Below are 16,943 nucleotides of genomic sequence, written 5' to 3'. Positions count from 1 at the left end.
TGCTACAAACTACAGAGCCCATGTGCTCTGGACCCTGCATGCCACAACTAGAGAGAAATCTGTGTGCTACAACAAAGAGCCTTTGTGCAGCAATGAAAGATCCCACATGCAACAACGAAGGTCCAGTGTTCTGCAACTAAGACCTGATGCAGCCAAAATAAAAATAAATAAATAAATAGATAAAATAAAATATTAAAAAAAAATAACAGGAAGGGTGATTAAAAAAAAAAATCTGATGTGGAACCAAGCCATGTTGTATCCCAGGGCTAACTCAGTCCTCTCACACAGTATTCCTAGATGGTGAGCAACTAGTGCTTTGACAAAATGGTTCTCAGAGAGAGCTTTTTCCATCCAGAAACTCAAATAGTTAGTCACAATTAAAGTAATAACCAAATAATTGTTTCTAGACACACAAATGATTTGACTCATTGAATTTTCTGCTTATAAATGAGATTGCTTATTTCCTTACTGAAACAACAGAGTTGATACTACCCAATTAATTTTCTTTCTTCAGCTTTCTAGTGCATAAATAGATTGTAATAAGATATACTAATAATCCAACCCACAGTAATTTAGAATAAAACTGTAATCAGTAAAACCATAAGATGTTTGACACTTACTGTCTTTCTCACCGAGGATTTTGCTTCCTGGTTCATGTTTTTTTAAATATAATTTTCTAAAAAATTGTTTTTTACTCTCCATTCTTTCAGTCATCCAAAATAGTTTGCTATCACATTTTCAACGTGTAATTTCTTTAACGTCTCCATTTCCATAGAGACAATCAAAACCCAACTATGTGATTTTGCAAACAAAAAGTACAGAATACTGAAGAGTTTCTATATTTTATAGGAGTTTTCTAAGAGCCCTACATGTATTCTAGATCTATAATTAATTGAAGTCTGGGGACAGACTCCCATGAGACACCCTTAAAGGTTTCCTCAGTTCTGTGGTACCAGAAGCTATGTAAGGTCTTGATTTAATTCATATTACAATACTGAATCCTCACATGCTGATCTGAGACCTAAGCCAGGTGTGGAGCAGAAATGTAATTAATTCATTTTCAAGGACCTTGAAATGTCAGAAATCAGGTTTCTCAAGACAAGAATTTACTAATCTAAGGCAAAAGAGTCATGCTGCACAAGGGGATGGCAGCAGCTACCAGAAGGTCACCTGGCAGCAGTAAGTAGGAGGTTAGATCCAGGGAAGTGAGAATGTTTTTGCCTATTGATAAAACGATTGCCTTCCATGCAAGAAATTAAATCTGGTTGTTCATCCAGTCTCCACACCAAATGTTCAGGGTAGAAACCTTTGAAAAGCAAGAGCAGGTAAATATGGACCACATGAAAAGGAAGCCTCTCACAGTGAGTCATGATATGTGGAATGCATTTCTTTTATAATTAGAGGTTAATATATAAATGACTAGAGAGGTAGAATAATGTCTTGATGGAGGGAGGCTCTGTAGAAAACTGCCTGTGTCCCCATGCTCTTCAGCCATTGCCTTACAGGGTACACACTGAGAGTACATTGTTTCATTCTTCTCTCATTCTTCTTTGCCTCAGTTCAAGATTGCATATATGTTCTATATGAACAATCAATGAGTTAATGCATGTAAAACACTCTGATGTTTAACAAGTTCTCTGTAAGCATTAACTACTATTGCTATAATTGTCGCTATTGTTAGTATTTCCTCCACTACACTGTCATTGGAGGAGACAATCGTGTCATCCAACAGCACATCTTTAGGAATTACTGCCCCCTAGGCTGGGAAGAGCACTACTTGGATCTTGCATGACAAAGACCATGCTCCCTTTTTTGGACACTGTTTTCCAGAAGAAGAGTTTAAGGACATTTAAAAGAATAGGGTGAGTTATGGATGGGAGCAATCTGTACACACTCTTCTGATAGGGTCTATCTTTCACCATTTACACAAAAATGTTTTTAAGAGTGCTTCTTTGATTGTTAATCACTCAGTTTCAGATTTTATACAGTGGAGAAAGTTAGGTCCCTTGTGTATTTGGCAGGAAATTTGACTTTCCCAAGAAGAAACTAAAAGAATGCCACTATTTTTAGCTAAAATATCAGAATTAAACCTTCTTTTTTGTATTTCTTGAGTAAATTGTGGTCATTCATATTGACCATTTGAAGGCAAAAACATTCATATTTTGACAAAAACATATTTTGCAAGAATTTTTATAACATACTCCTTGTGCATTATTTAGTCAAGACTGAGTCTGTATTTGGCTAATGCATAGTTTGTTGTTGAATCTTTATTTCAATATAATAATATATGTGTCCAATGGTTTTATCAATACTTACTGACTAATGTAATTTTTAAGAAGGTAAGAACAATGCTTATAAATCAAGTAGGTCAATATCTCATTTATATATGAAATAACTGAATCCTAGAGCTATTCATTGATTTCCAGGCTTGCAAAGATATTGCTAGAACCAAGATCTTACTAAAGACATCACAGGAATCACTTTTACTGTATATTCCTAAATCCAAGAAAATGTAATATTATGTGATAGATATAAAACATAATATTTTCAAGATACAATATATAACATCTATTGGCCTAATTTGCTAATCTGTGAAATGATTAATTCACATTTGAAAGGGGTTTGTCTATAAGCACAGAGATTTCAAAAACCAGTCATCAGTTAGATACCAGGCACAGCGTTCAATCCCTTATCATTCCTAGAGCAAATTAATTTTGCAGTGTTTATGTCTATTTCCCATTCTCAGCCTACAATTCATTGTAGTAATAATCCCTGTTTGTTAAATATGTAGACAAAATGTCATATTTTACATGTGATAGTTGGAGACCATAAAACATAATTTTCAAAGATATTCTCCCATCATTTCACACCACAGAGAATGAATATCCATGTTAGGGGAAGTATTTATGTCAAAAAAGGTAGGAAGACAGAGAAAAATCTTGAAGAAAGGCACCCCAGAAAAGCAACCCAGGAACCCAGAGGTTCCCAGGGTCTCTGGTAACTTAAGGAAACATAATTCCCCAAGGCTAAGTTCTGCCACAGCTTATAGCGACCCTTCCTTGGAAGTGTGATACTGAGAACTTTGCTCTCTTTCCATTGAGAGTCAGACATTGTACAATGTTTCTTTTTCTTTACTTCAAATAAAAGAAGGCATAGGGAATATTTATGAGATATTTTTCATCAGATAAATGAGGATATATGTATTCATCTGTCATCAGCTGAAAAACACCACTCTTACAAACACGAGATTTTAAAATTCATTTGCAGGACTTTAGTCAGCATGTTAAAATTATTTTGAAGGAGTTTTTATTCTATGGTCAATGAACAATAACTGAAAGATTAACAGACAAAAGGGTATTACTGCTGTCTTTAAGTTGTTAATTGAATAAGGAAATTATTCAAGTACAAATATGCAGTTGAAAACTAAGAAGTAGGAATAAAAAGACAAAACTGAATAAAATCAGAATTACAGAGATTAGTGCATAAAATAGAGTGAACAGTTTTTCTCATTCAGCTGACAATTAAAATTTCTTGATTAAAGCTCTGAGAGGACCCCAAGAGAAGTTCAAGAGATCCTCTGGGGTGGAGGTAGATAGAATAAGAAACTTAGAAAAACAATATGCAAGAAATAAGAATGTCAGCATCCTGAAGTACATTAAGAAATTCAAACATGGGTGAAATAATGGTTAAGTCAGTGATTATCATAAGTCAAAGGGAATAAATATTCATTTACCCAAATGAAACCAACTTTCAGGTATGACATTTCTAATTTCTAGGTAGAGGTGATTTAATTTGATGAAATATTTTTTTCAATTTCTCTTTTATGAGAATGTACTGTTTTAGAGTCCTGGCCATACGTGTATGGAGAAGAAGGTCCTGACCAAGAGATTAAATTATTTTAGTAAAGCACCACATCCTCTGTTATATTATTTTGCTTCTGCAAGTTTTCAGTTTGAACAAAGCATTTGAATGAAAATATGGAACAGAAGAATGAAACCTCAACTGACTTTATCCTCCTGGGGCTCTTTCCCTGGTTCAGACATCCCTACCTCCTCATTCTCATTGTCCTCCTTATCTACACTGTTGCCTTTACTGGAAACTCCATATTAATCCTCCTCATCTGGCTGGACTCCCATCTCCACACCCCCATGTACTTCCTGCTCAGTCAGCTCTCCCTCATTGACCTGGCTTACATCTCCAGCACAGTACCCAAAATGGTCACCAACTATTTCACTGGGAAGAAGAACATTTCCTATTTTGCATGTGTTACGCAGCTCTTCTTTTTCCTCACCCTTGGCCTTGCTGAGTGCATCTTGCTGACTCTCATGGCTTATGACCGTTATGTGGCTGTCTGTAACCCCCTGCGATACACAGTCCTCATGAACTCCAAGGTCTGTCTCCAGATGGCTGCTGCAGCCTGGATTGGGGGAGTCCTTGCAGCCCTTGTTCACACCATCTATCCAATGAATTTCCCTATCTGTGGTTCCAGGGAGATTAATCATTACTTTTGTGAGATGCCTGCTATCCTGAGAATGTCCTGTATTGACATATCAGCCTATGAGATGGTGAAATTTGTGTCAACCATTGTATTTCTCCTGGTCCCATTTATCTTCATCCTGACCTCCTACACTCTCATCTTCCTCACTGTTCTCAGGATGAACTCTAGCAAGGGCAGGAACAAAGCCCTGGCCACCTGCTCCTCCCACCTGACAGTGGTGAGTCTTTACTTTGGTCAGGCCATCTTCATCTACATGACACCCACCTCATCCCACACACCTGAGCAAGACCAGATTGGAGCTGTTCTTGGCACCATAGTGACCCCCATGCTCAACCCACTCATCTACAGCCTGAGGAACAAAGAAGTGGTGGGGGCTCTGAGGAAGTGCATGGGAAGGTGTTACAATTGAGGAAATTCCATATTCTACAATGTCACTGTCAGAAATATACCATCCTCAATATTAAAAGTAGTCATGGTAACTGGATTGTCATACTGGAAATGTAACAGTATAAAGGAGCAGGGTGGTATCAGGACACAGGCATATTGACATTTGTCTGTTGAGATGAAGTTGTTCTTAGTTCCATAGTGTTGACTTCAATTGACTACAACCTTAATGTGTTATTGTCTTTAGCTTTTGGGGAAATTACATGGGTTTTGACAATAACATCTGTGCAAAGATAAATAATCTCCATCGTCTGGAGCAGCTTCAGTGTATTGGGTCACATAGTCCAAAACTGATTGTCAACCTATAACTAACACCTTGGTTGATGTTTCCTATTTTTAAAATCATTATTTCTGTGTTTTCTTTCATTCATCTAGTCATTCTTAACGGCCTTGACTGAATCTCCACTGTTGAAAATGTCAAATATTACTTATTCCATGAAATATTCCTATATAACTCTTCTCCAATCTCCTACTTGTACTCATATATAATTTTTATATTTTATTACATATAATTTATACACTTCTAAATTTAAAATTATAAATAGCCTTATGTGAATAGAAACAACGAGGTGAATTCAGGAAATTTTTAAGGGATTAGATAAGAATTTATTTAAAAAATTTTTTCTTACTGATTTTCACCATTTTTCCTTCTTCATTGCTGCATTAACATTGCTATTTTTCAAGCTAATGAAATAGCTCAATTTTATAATTTATAATCCTATTCATGTGGCTTCTGAGACTATAGTTTAAAATAATTACAATTAAATGAAGTTTTATGATTATGTGGTCTTCTTTCAAGTAAAACAAGCAATAATAAAATTCTAAAATTTAAATTTATAAAATTTATAAAATTATAATTCATCTCTACAGGTCACTGTTCAATTTTCTTACTATTATTGACATCATCAATGCCATCATCACAATCATGCCCTCTTGAAAAAACTTATCACTTTAATAATTTAAAATTATATAGAATTTTATTTTAATATAATTTTTTATATTAATAAAAATCATATATAAACTTGAAATCAGTTTATCAAATCTTAACATCTTGCTATGACACTATTTTTCAAAAAATAATGTATAACAGATAGAATTGGAAAGCAAATAAGACCTGCTTATCCCGTTCCTTTCTTTATTCCACAACACTCATCACTTCCCTAGATTCATGTACATCATAGCTCAGGATGCTTATATGTTGTTACAGAGACGTATTTGATGACAAGTAGTCATATCCCATATTACATGGACAAAATGAAGTGGGTTTAACTGTGTAAGTAGTTTAAATTGTTTTGAGGTAATGTACATTATACTTATAAATAATTATGAAGAATATTGATTTAGTATCTAGAATTTCAAGTTAGAAAGACATGATATTCATATTGCTTTACATTAAGTCCTAATAAACATAAACACAACTGATTATCTCAAATCTGTACAAAATGCTTTCTGGAAATTTACATATTTCCTTTAAAACATCCAAAGAACTAAGTTTCTTGTAATATTTACCTTTTTAGAATATCCATTAAATTCTTTCTCTTAGAATTTCATTCTCTGGTAAAATTTTCCTTTGTTTTATTTTATTTTATTTTCCTATCCATTTCTCCATTTTCTTGAAATTATGTATCATCAGAAATTTAAGTTCTTATTTTCTTACTCCAATATTTAGCTCACCTGTGATTTGGTTTCCAAAGTCTGTTTTTTCCTGATCTTAGAGAAAATGCTTTCAAAATTTTCACCTTTGAATATTATGTTAGTCTGGGCTTATCATATGAGGCCTTTATGTTGTTGAGGTATGTTCCCTCTGTAGCCACATTGTGGAGAGTTTTTATAATAAATTGATGTTGAATTTTGCCAAAAGCTTTTTCTGCATCTATTGAGATGATATGATATTTATTCAATTTGTTAATATGGTGTATTGCATTGATTGATTTGCAGATACTGAACAATCCTTGCATCCCCAGGATCCCATTTGATCATGGTGTATGATCCTTTTAATGCATTGTTGTATTCAGATTGCTAATATTTTATTAATAATGTTTGCTTCCATGTTCATCAGTGATATTAGCGTGTAATTCTTTGTGGGGGGTGGGTTATCTTTGTCTGATTTTGGTTTCAGGATTATGTTTGGTACATTTGGAAATGTTCCTTCCTTTGAAAATTTTTGGAATAGTTTAAAAAGAATAGATGTTAACTCTTCTCTAAATGTTTGGTAGAATTTCCTGTGAAGCCATCTGGTCTTGGAATTTTGTTTGCTGGGAGCGTTTTTTTTAATTATTATTACTTATTCAATTTTGTTGCTGGTAATTGATCTTCTCATATTTTCTATTTCTTCCTGGTTCAGTCTTGGGAGATTGTACATTTCTAGAAATGTGTCCACATGTTCTAGGTTGTCCATTTTATTGGATATAATTGTCTGTAGTAATCTCTTATGATCCTTTGTATTTTTGTAGTATAAGTTGTAACTTCTTTTTCATTTCTTATTTTATTGATTTAGGCCCTCTCTTTTTTTTCTTGATGAGTCTGAATAAAGGTTTATCAATTTTATTTATCTTTTCAAACAACCACCTCTTAATTTTATTGATCTATTCTATTTTTATTCTCTATTTCATTTATTTCTACTCTGATCTGTATGATTTATTTTCTTCTACTAACTTTGGGCTTTGTTTGTTCTTCTTTTTCTGGTTCTTTTAGGTGTAAGGATAGGTTGTTTATTTTAGATTTTTCCTTTTTTCCTGAGGTAGGTTTGTATTGCTATACAATTCCCATTTAGAACTGTTTTTCCTGCATCCTATAGATTTTGGGTCATTGGGTGTTTCATCTTCATTTGTCTCCAGGTATTTTAAAAAATTTCTTCTTTGATATCTTCAGTGACTCATTGGTTGTTTAGTAGCATATTGTTTAGCCTCTACATGTTTGTGCTCTTTGCAGTTTTTCTCTTGTAGTTGATTTCTAGTCTCATAGCCTTGCGGTGGGAAAAGATGGTTAATATTAGTTCGATTTTCTTAAATTTACTGGGGCTTGTTTTGCGCCCTAGTATGTGATCTATCCTGGAGAATGTTCCATGTGAAATTGAAAAGAATGTGCATTGTGCTGCTTTTGTATGAAATGTTTTATATATATAAATATATATATTAAGTCCAATTAGGCTAATGTGTCAATTAAGACCAGTGTTTCCTTCTTGATTTTCTTTCTGGATGATCTTTCCATTGATGTAAATTTATTGTTAAGTCTCCTACCATTATTGTGCTACTGTCAATTTCTCTCTTTATGTGTTTCAATTTTCTTTTTCTTTTTCTTTTTTAGGTGGTCCTATTTGAGGTGCATGTATATTTACAATTGTTATATCTTCTTCTTGGATTGATCCCTTGATTATTATGAATGCTCTTCTTCTTGTTACAGTCTTTGTTTTAAAGTCGATTTTATCTTATATAAGTACTGCTACCCCTGCTTTTTTTTCATTTCCATTGCAAGGGATACTTTCAGTTTGTGTGTATCTTTACATATGAAGTGACTCTCTCAAAGGCAGCATATATGTGGATCTTGTATTTTTATTCATTTAGCCACTGTATGTCTTTAGATTGGAGCAATTATTCCACTTACATTTACATAATCATTGATTGGTATGTACTCATTGTCATTTTGTTAATTGTTTGGGGGTTGTTTTTGTAGTACTTTTTTGTTCCCTTCTTCTTCTTTTGTTCTCTTCCCTTGTGATTTGATGACTCTCTTTAATGTTATGTTTGGATTCCTTTCTGTTCTGGATGTGTGTGTATTTATTATAAATTTTTGGTTTATTTTACCCAGAGGTTTATATACAGCAATCTATATAAATACATGATTGTTTAAAGTTGCTGATCTAAGTTTAAGTGCGTTTTAAACAACCCTGCAATTTCACTCCCCTCCTCCCATGTTCGATTTTTTTGACACCATATTTTACATTTTTTTTTGTTTTGTGTATCTGTCAATTACTTATTGTGGATATAGATGATTTTACTACTTTTGTCTTTTAACCTTCCTATTAGTTTTATATGTTGTTGATTTACTACCTTTATTGTATATTGGCCTTTATCAATGAGCTTTTTCCTTTTATAATTTTCATGTTTCTAGTTGTATCCTTTTCTTTTTCACTTAAAGAAATTCCTTTAATATTTCTTTGAAAGCTGGTTTTAGTGGTGTTAAACTCCTTTAGCTTTAGCTTTTCTTTAAACCTTTTGATATTTCCTTCAAGTCTGAATAAAAGCCTCGCTGGGTAGAGCATTCTTGGTTTTAAGTTTTTCCCTTCCATTACTTTAAATATATCATGTCACTCCCTTCTGGTCTGCAGAGTTTCTGCTGTAAGTTATCTGATAGCCTTATAGGAGTTCCCTTGTATGTGACTCATTGCTTTTCCCTTGTTATTTTTAATATTCTCTCTTCATCTTTAATTTTTGTCATTTTAGTTACAATGTGTCTATGTGTCACCCTCTTTGGGTTGATCTTGTTTGGGATTCTCTGTGCTTCCTGGACCTGGATGTCTATTTCCTTTCCCAGATAAGGGAAATTTTTAGGCATTATCACTTCAAATATGTTCTTTGCCCCTTTCTCTCTCTTTTCCTTCTGAGACCACTGTAATGTGAGTATTATTGTGCTTAATGTTGTCTCTGAGATCTCTTAAACTGTCCTCATTTCTTTTTATTCTTTTTTTCCTATTCAGCTTTTGTGATTTCCACTACTATGTCTTCCAGCTCGATAATCCATTCCTCTGTATTAGACTACTGTTAATTCCTTCTAGTGTATTCATTTTAATTTCCATTATTGTATTCTTCAGCTCTGTTTGGTTCTTTCTTATATTTCCTAACTCTTTGTTAAAGTTCTCAATGTTCATTATTCTTCTCCAGAGTTCCTTGAGCATGTTTACAATCATTACCTTAAATTCTTTATCAGGTAGATTGCTTATCTCCAACTCACTTAGTTCTTCACGGGGTTTTATCTTGTTCCTTTGTTTGAAACATTGGTCACCTAATTTTGCCTAATTCATTATCTGTATTTTTATTTATTTGGTAAGTTGTATATGTTTCCCAATCTTGGCCAAGCAGCCTTCTGTAGGAGGCATCCTATGCCTCCCAACAGTGTACTGCTCTCTGGTCACCAGAGCTATCTGCTAGAGGGGTTTCCCCTATGTGGGCTACATGGGTCCATCTAAATACTACTGGATACTGTGGGCAGTCTTGAAGGTGTGGCTGGCCCCTGGTCCTGTTAGTTGCCATACCCTGCCTTGTATGGAGCTTGCTGGCTGATAGGTGAGGCTAGGTCACAAGGCAGTTGGCTTTAGTGCTCCAGGACATCCCAGGACCAATGCTGGCCCACCTGTGCATGGAGCCAGGTTTTGTTTTGGGTGGCTGTTTGGCCGTGGCTCCTAGATCTAGTGTCAACCTGCTGGTGGGTGGGGCAGATCCTAGACATGGCTGGCTGCAGAGTCCAGGGAATCCCAAAGCTGGTGCTGGTCCACTGGTGAGTAGAGCTGGATCCCAGGGAAGCTGGCTGAGGGGTCCAATGTGTCTCAGAGCTGGTGTTGCCTCAGGTGGGTAGAGCTGAGGCCTTGGTCATTCCAGAGCTGGTGTCAGGCTGCTTGTGGCAGGGCTGAGGCCCAGGGGTTCCTGGGGCTACTGTCAGCTCACTGGTCTGTGGAGCCAGTCCTGAGGTCTCTGGCTGCAAGGCCCTGGAAGTCCTGGAGTTTGTATGTTGGCCCACTCTTGGGTGGGGCCCAGTTATTCCTAGAGCTGATGCCTGATCTCTGTAGGATGAGGCTGCTCCCCATGACCAAGCTAATGCTGGTCCACTGGGGGGTGGAGCCATATCCCAGATTCTCTGTCTACATGGCCCTGAGTCACTCAGGGCTAATTCTGGTGCACTGGTGCGTGGGGCCATGTATTGAGCCATCTGCTGAACAGGTCCATGTCCCATGGTGCTTGTGAGCTCAGGGAGTATTAAGGAGGCAGGACTGCTGGTGGTTAGGGCTGTATCTCCACCAAGATACTTACTTGGCATGAAGCATCCCAGTACCAGTGCCAACAGGCTGGTGGGAATGGCCAGTTTTCATTGCCAATAAACTAGAGGGAGGATTACAAAATGACATTTGCCAGCACCACCATCCACATGGTAGAACATGCTCCCCAAAAAGGCTGCCACCAGTGTCCTTGTCCCCAGGGTGAGTTCCAGCTGCCTCCTGCCTCTTTGGGAGGATATCCAAGATCAGCAGCTGGGTCTGACCCAGGCTTCTTTCAAATTACTTCCTCTTTCCTGTATTCCAGAGAATGTGAGATTCTATGTGAGCCCTTTAAGAGTGGCATCTCTATTTCCCACAGTCCTCTAGTTCTTCCAAAAGCAAGCCCCACTAGTCTCAAAGCCTCGTCTGGGGAGTTCAATGTGGGTCTTGGACCCCTAACTTGTTGGGGAGAACCTCTACAATTGTAATTATTCTCCCATTTGTGGGTCACCCATATGGAGGTATAGATGCTGTCTATACTGTATCTCCACCCTTCCTACTCATCTTGTTGTGTCTCCTTCTTTATATCTTTCATTGTAGGAGTTCTTTTCTGTTAGTCTTCTGGCCTTTCTCATCAATATTTGATCTGTAAATAGTTGTAACTTTGGTGTGCTCATGGAAGGAGGTGAGTTCAGGGTCTTCCTACTCTGCCATCTTAGCAACCAACCAAAGATTTCTTTTCATTTAGTGCTGTGACTGTTCTTTTTGGTCCAATGTGGGAACAATTTCACTATATCAGTTCTCTTAAAATATTAGTTAATTTTTCACTGATGTTATTGGGATTAACTCTATTATGTCAAGGTCACAATAAAAAATCTGTTTAGAATAAATGCTTTACCTTGGGTTTCCTGTGAAGCTGCTATAGAAAAAGCTGTCATTAAGATTTATAGAAATTCAACTATAGAGAAAATCTGCAAGACATAACATTAAACTCTTTAGAAGGCCTTTGCTTATACAGCAGTTTTCTATATTCCAGTTCACCCATGCATTTGTTCTTTGTTTTGAGGCCCTTTTTTAAGTTGAGAATTCTTTGTCATTTGGAGAGGTGGAAAACTTAATTTGAATCTAGCAAAGCTTAACTCCTTTATATTTAATAGGTTATTTTAAAATTCTCTCTCAACTTGCATTTTTCACACATAGCAAGAAGTCAGTTGGCACTCTTAATATTTTTCCTGAAAACCCCTTCAGCATGATCATCCAGTTTATTAAGTGTAGTTCCTATTTTTCATGTTACCAAATACAAAGTTTAGTTCATCACTACATGATGAGTCCACTTTCATCCCACTTAAAATAATATTCTCCTTGTGTTTCTTTAGACTCTAACTAAAAAATTCCTTCAGTCCCTTTGTGTTGGCTTTAGTACTTTCTCAAGATTTTTTTTTTTAAGTTTAAACAACAGTTTCCTCTAAGAGGCTCTTATAGCTTCTGTCCACCATTCAATCCAATAGCCAATGACAGGTATTTTAGTCTTCTTTCAGTATCATCTCACTTCTGGTACAAAATATATTACTATAAACAAATTACCAAAAGTTGGTGAATTAAAACGGTACTTTTTATTTTGCTCACAAATATGAAATTTGTGCAGGGCTCAGAAAGGATGACTCATCCTTTTTCCACACATCAGATGAGACAACAGAATTGGGGTCCACATACCGTAACTAAAGTTCCCACATGCTGCAACTAAGACCCAGTGCAGCCTAAATAAATAAATAAATAAATAAATAAATAAATAAATAAATAAATATTAAAATGTTTAAAAAATATATATCTTGGGGGGCTTCCCTGGTGGTGCAGTGGTTGAGAATCCTCCTGCCAATGCAGGGGACATGGGTTCGAGCCCTGGTCTGGGAAGGTCCCACGTGCCGTGGAGCAACTGGGCCCATGAGCCACGACTACTGAGCCTGCGTGTCTGGAGCTTGTGCTCCGCAACAAGAGAGGCCATGACAGTGAGAGGCCCGTGCACCACGATGAAGCGTGGCCCCCACTCCCCGCAACTAGAGAAAGCCCTTGCACAGAAATGAAGACCCAACACAGCTAAAAATAAATAACAACAAGAACAAAAAAATATATCTTGGGGATAGAAAAAAATTGAATAATTTCCTTTTGATGTTTTTTTTTTTTTTTTCTTACTGAAGTACATAGGGAGATAATGTCCTAAGAGCTAGGACAAATATTGAGGTAGGGAGTATGAAGAGAATTCAGGGATTTTAAAGGGCTGATGTGATGAACAGAGAGATCAAGAAATACATAGAAGGTGGAGGGACAGTTTTAATGGGCCAGTGAATGCAGGGAGGTGCATTATCTAATGGCCTTAATGGACATAACTGTAAAACTTGATGTAGGAGCTTATGACAATTATAATAGCACCAAAAATAATTTAAAATACTAAGAATAAACTTAACAAAGAACTGTAAACTTATACTCTAAAAACTAAAAAACATTTTGAAAGAAATTAGAGAATATCTTCAATAAAAGGAAAAACATGCCACATTAATGGATTACAAGACCTAATATTGTTAAGATATCAGTGTTCCCCAAATGGATCTGTTTTTCAATTCATTCCCTATCAGAATCCAAGATGGCTTCTTTGTAAAACTTGACAATTCTAAAATTCATACAGAACGCAAGGGGCCCAGAATGTTCTAAAATTGACTGTGAGGTTAATTATACATATTTGTGAATATACTGAAAGTCATTGAATTGCAATCTTTAAATGAGTTAAGTCTCTGTAATATGAATATATCTCAATCAGTGTGTTAGTAAAAAAAAAATTGCAACATATACAACCAACAAAATATTAGAACAAAGAATAAGAATGTAGTACTAAAAATCATGAAAAAATAACTAATCATTTAACTAAAACTGGACAAAAGATATGAAGAGAAAAACCACAGAATTATCTCAAATGTCTAAGTATATGAAAAAATACCTTATCGTAAGTAAATTGTCAGCTCTATTTTTTAATATAAAATATGGAATAATCAACGTTTCTCTATTTGCACTACCTTATTTTTTAAGAACTAAAATAAAAATTCTTACTGGAAAGAGACCTCTGTATATATAGCTGCTGTGCTGCTGAATACCATAATTTAGGGAGGGGGAGATCAAGATTGCAGAGTAAAAGAATGGGAGCTCACCCTCCCAATGCAAACACGTCAGAAATACTTCTACATGAGGAAAAATTCTCATGGAAAGCTAACTGGAAACTAGTAGAAGGACTCCTATAAGAACAAGACTATGAGAAAGATACACAGATAATCAGCTAGGACAGGAAGAAAAGTAATGAGTCAGGAGCTGTGCTCCTGGGAGAAGATTAAGAGAAAAGTGAGATCACAAAGGTGGACACTTGCCCTTGGGAGTGAGCAGGTCAAGCCACAGACTGGGCATCTCAGTTCTGGGGTCTTACACATAGGAGACAAAACCCCATGGCTGCTCGGAGAACTGCTGGGACAGATACAAAGGCTGGAGAAGCCTAGACTCCACTCATCAGAAGTGCATGGGTGCTGGCTTTCTCCCAGACAGGGAAGAGAGAGGTCTGCCTTAGTGGCTGCTGAATTACCACACTCCCCAGTCCAAGCTGAGAGAATGTCCCAGTCCTGCTCACTCCACACTTCCCAGCACTAGATTTGGGGCAGCCACACAGGAGAAAAGATTCAACTGTGGGCCAACAGCAGAAGGTTGTGGTGGGGTTGGTGGTGGTGAGATGAATTGGGAGATTGGGATTGACATATATACCCTAATATGTATAAAACAGATAATAAGAACCTGCTGTATAAAAAATAAATTAAATAAAATTCAAAAAAATAAATAAATTAAAAATAAAAGACCATGGGTTCAAAAAAAAAAAATTCAACTGTGGGCTGCATATGAGTGGAGCATCAAGCACAAAGAATTATGTGTCCAAGAATGAATCAGAGAGAAACAGACAATTTTGAAAGATCAATCACTAGAAGTGAAATTGAATCTGTAATAAAGAAAAACTCCAGAACTCAAGAGTCTAAGACAGGAAAGCATTGCAAGGGAATTCTACCAATCACATAAAGAAGAATTAATACCTATTCTTCTCAAACTATTCCAGAAAATTGAAGAAATGGAAAACTCCCAAATTCAGTATGTGTAGACACCATTACTCTGATACGAAATCCAGACAAAGACTTACAATAAAAGAATATTACAGGCCAATATATATGATGAATATACATGTAAAAATCCTACATACAATAAAAGTAAAATAAATCCAACAAAATCTAAAAAGGATCATACACATAATCAAGTTAGAATTATTGCATGTTCACAAGGATGGTTCAACATCTGCAAATCAAGCGAAGTAATATACTGCATTAACAAAAGAAAGAATAAAAATCACATGATCATGTCAATAGATGCAGAAAAAGCATTGGACATAATTCAACATCCATTCATAATAAAAACTCTCATCAAATGGGTATAGAGGGAACATATCTCAACATGATGAAGATCATTTACAACAAACCAACTGCCATAATAATACTCAACAGTGGAAAGCTGAAAACCTTCCTGCTAAATTCAGAAACAAGACAAGGATCCCACTTTCACTGCTTCTATATTGTAGGATTTCATAGCCACAGCAATCAGACAAGAAAAAGAAATAAAATGTATTCAAATTGGAAGGGAGGAGATAAAACTGTCACTACTTTCAGACAACATGAAAGTCTATATAGAGAACCCTAAAGTATCCACCCAAAAACTATTAGAAGTAATAAATGAATTAGGCAAGGTTGCAGAATACAAGATTAATATACAGAAATCTGTTACTTATCTCTTCACTAATAAGGAAATATCAGAAACAAAAAATTTTTTAAAAATCTCATTTAAAATCATGTCAGGGACTTCCCTGGTGGTGCAGTGGTTAAGAATCCACCTGCCAGTGCAGGGGGCACGGGTTTGATCTATGGTCTGGGAAAATCCCACATGCCATGGAACAACTAAGTCTGTGCACCACAACTACTGAGCCTGTGCTCTAGAGCCCATGAGCCACAACTACTGAGCCCACGCACTGCAAATACTGAAGTCTGTGCACTCTAGGGCCTGCGTGCCACAACTACTGAGCATACATGCTGCAACTACTGAAGCCCATAAGCCTAAACTCCATGCTCCACAACAAGAGAAGCCACCACAATGAGAAAGCCAGCACACCACAATGAAAAGTAGCCCCCACTTGTCACAACTAGAGAAAGCCCATGCAGAGCAACAAAGACCCAATGCAGCCAAAAAAAAAAAAAGTTAAAAAAATTTTTTTTAAAAAACCACACCAAATAAATAAATAAATGAATAAATAAATTTTTAAAATACCTAGAAATAAAGTTAAGAAATGTGGTAAAAGATCAAGACCCTGAAAACTATGAAACATGGGTAAAAGAAATTGAAAATGATTGAAGGTAATGGAAAGATATCCCATGCTGTTGGATTGGAAAAATTAATATTGCTAAAATGGCCATGCTACCCAAACAAACTACAGATTTACTGCAATCCTTATCAAAATACCCATGACATTTTTCACAGAACAGGAACAACTAATCCTAAAATTTATATGGAACAACAAAAGAACCAAAGTACAAAAGCGACTTTGAGAAAAAATGAACAAAGCTGGAAGTATAACTCTCCCAGATTTCAGACTATAATAAAAAGCTACAGTAATCAAAGCAGCATGATATTAGTACAAAGACATATAAATTAATGGAATAAAATAGAAAACCTCAAAATAAACCCAAGCATCTATGGTCAATAAATCTACAACAAAGGAGGCAAGGATATACAGTGGAGAAAGGACAGCTTCTTCAATAAGTGGTACTAGGAAAACTGGACAGCTACATGAAACGAATGAAATTAGAACACTCCCTAACTCCATATGCAAAAATAAACTCAAAATGGATTAAGACCTAAATGTAAAGCCAGACAGTATAAAACTCTTAGAGGAAAACATAGGTAGAACAC

The 16,943-nt window shown here is 35.9% G+C and overlaps 1 protein-coding gene across 1 annotated transcript; it reads left to right on the top strand.

Moving 5' to 3' along the window:
• The first annotated feature begins 3,977 nt into the window (after window positions 1-3,977).
• On the top strand, window positions 3,978-4,907 carry LOC132363971 (olfactory receptor 2T27-like). The gene has a single exon (XM_059919707.1). It carries the CDS (start codon window positions 3,978-3,980, stop codon window positions 4,905-4,907), a length of 930 nt encoding a protein of 309 aa, XP_059775690.1.
• The last annotated feature ends 12,036 nt before the right edge of the window (window positions 4,908-16,943 follow it).

Source organism: Balaenoptera ricei, chromosome 3, assembly GCF_028023285.1.
Source record: "Balaenoptera ricei isolate mBalRic1 chromosome 3, mBalRic1.hap2, whole genome shotgun sequence".
Classification (NCBI taxonomy): domain Eukaryota; kingdom Metazoa; phylum Chordata; class Mammalia; order Artiodactyla; family Balaenopteridae; genus Balaenoptera; species Balaenoptera ricei.
The sequence above is the reverse complement of the archived record's forward strand: the minus strand, read 5'-3'. Positions and strand labels throughout refer to the sequence as shown.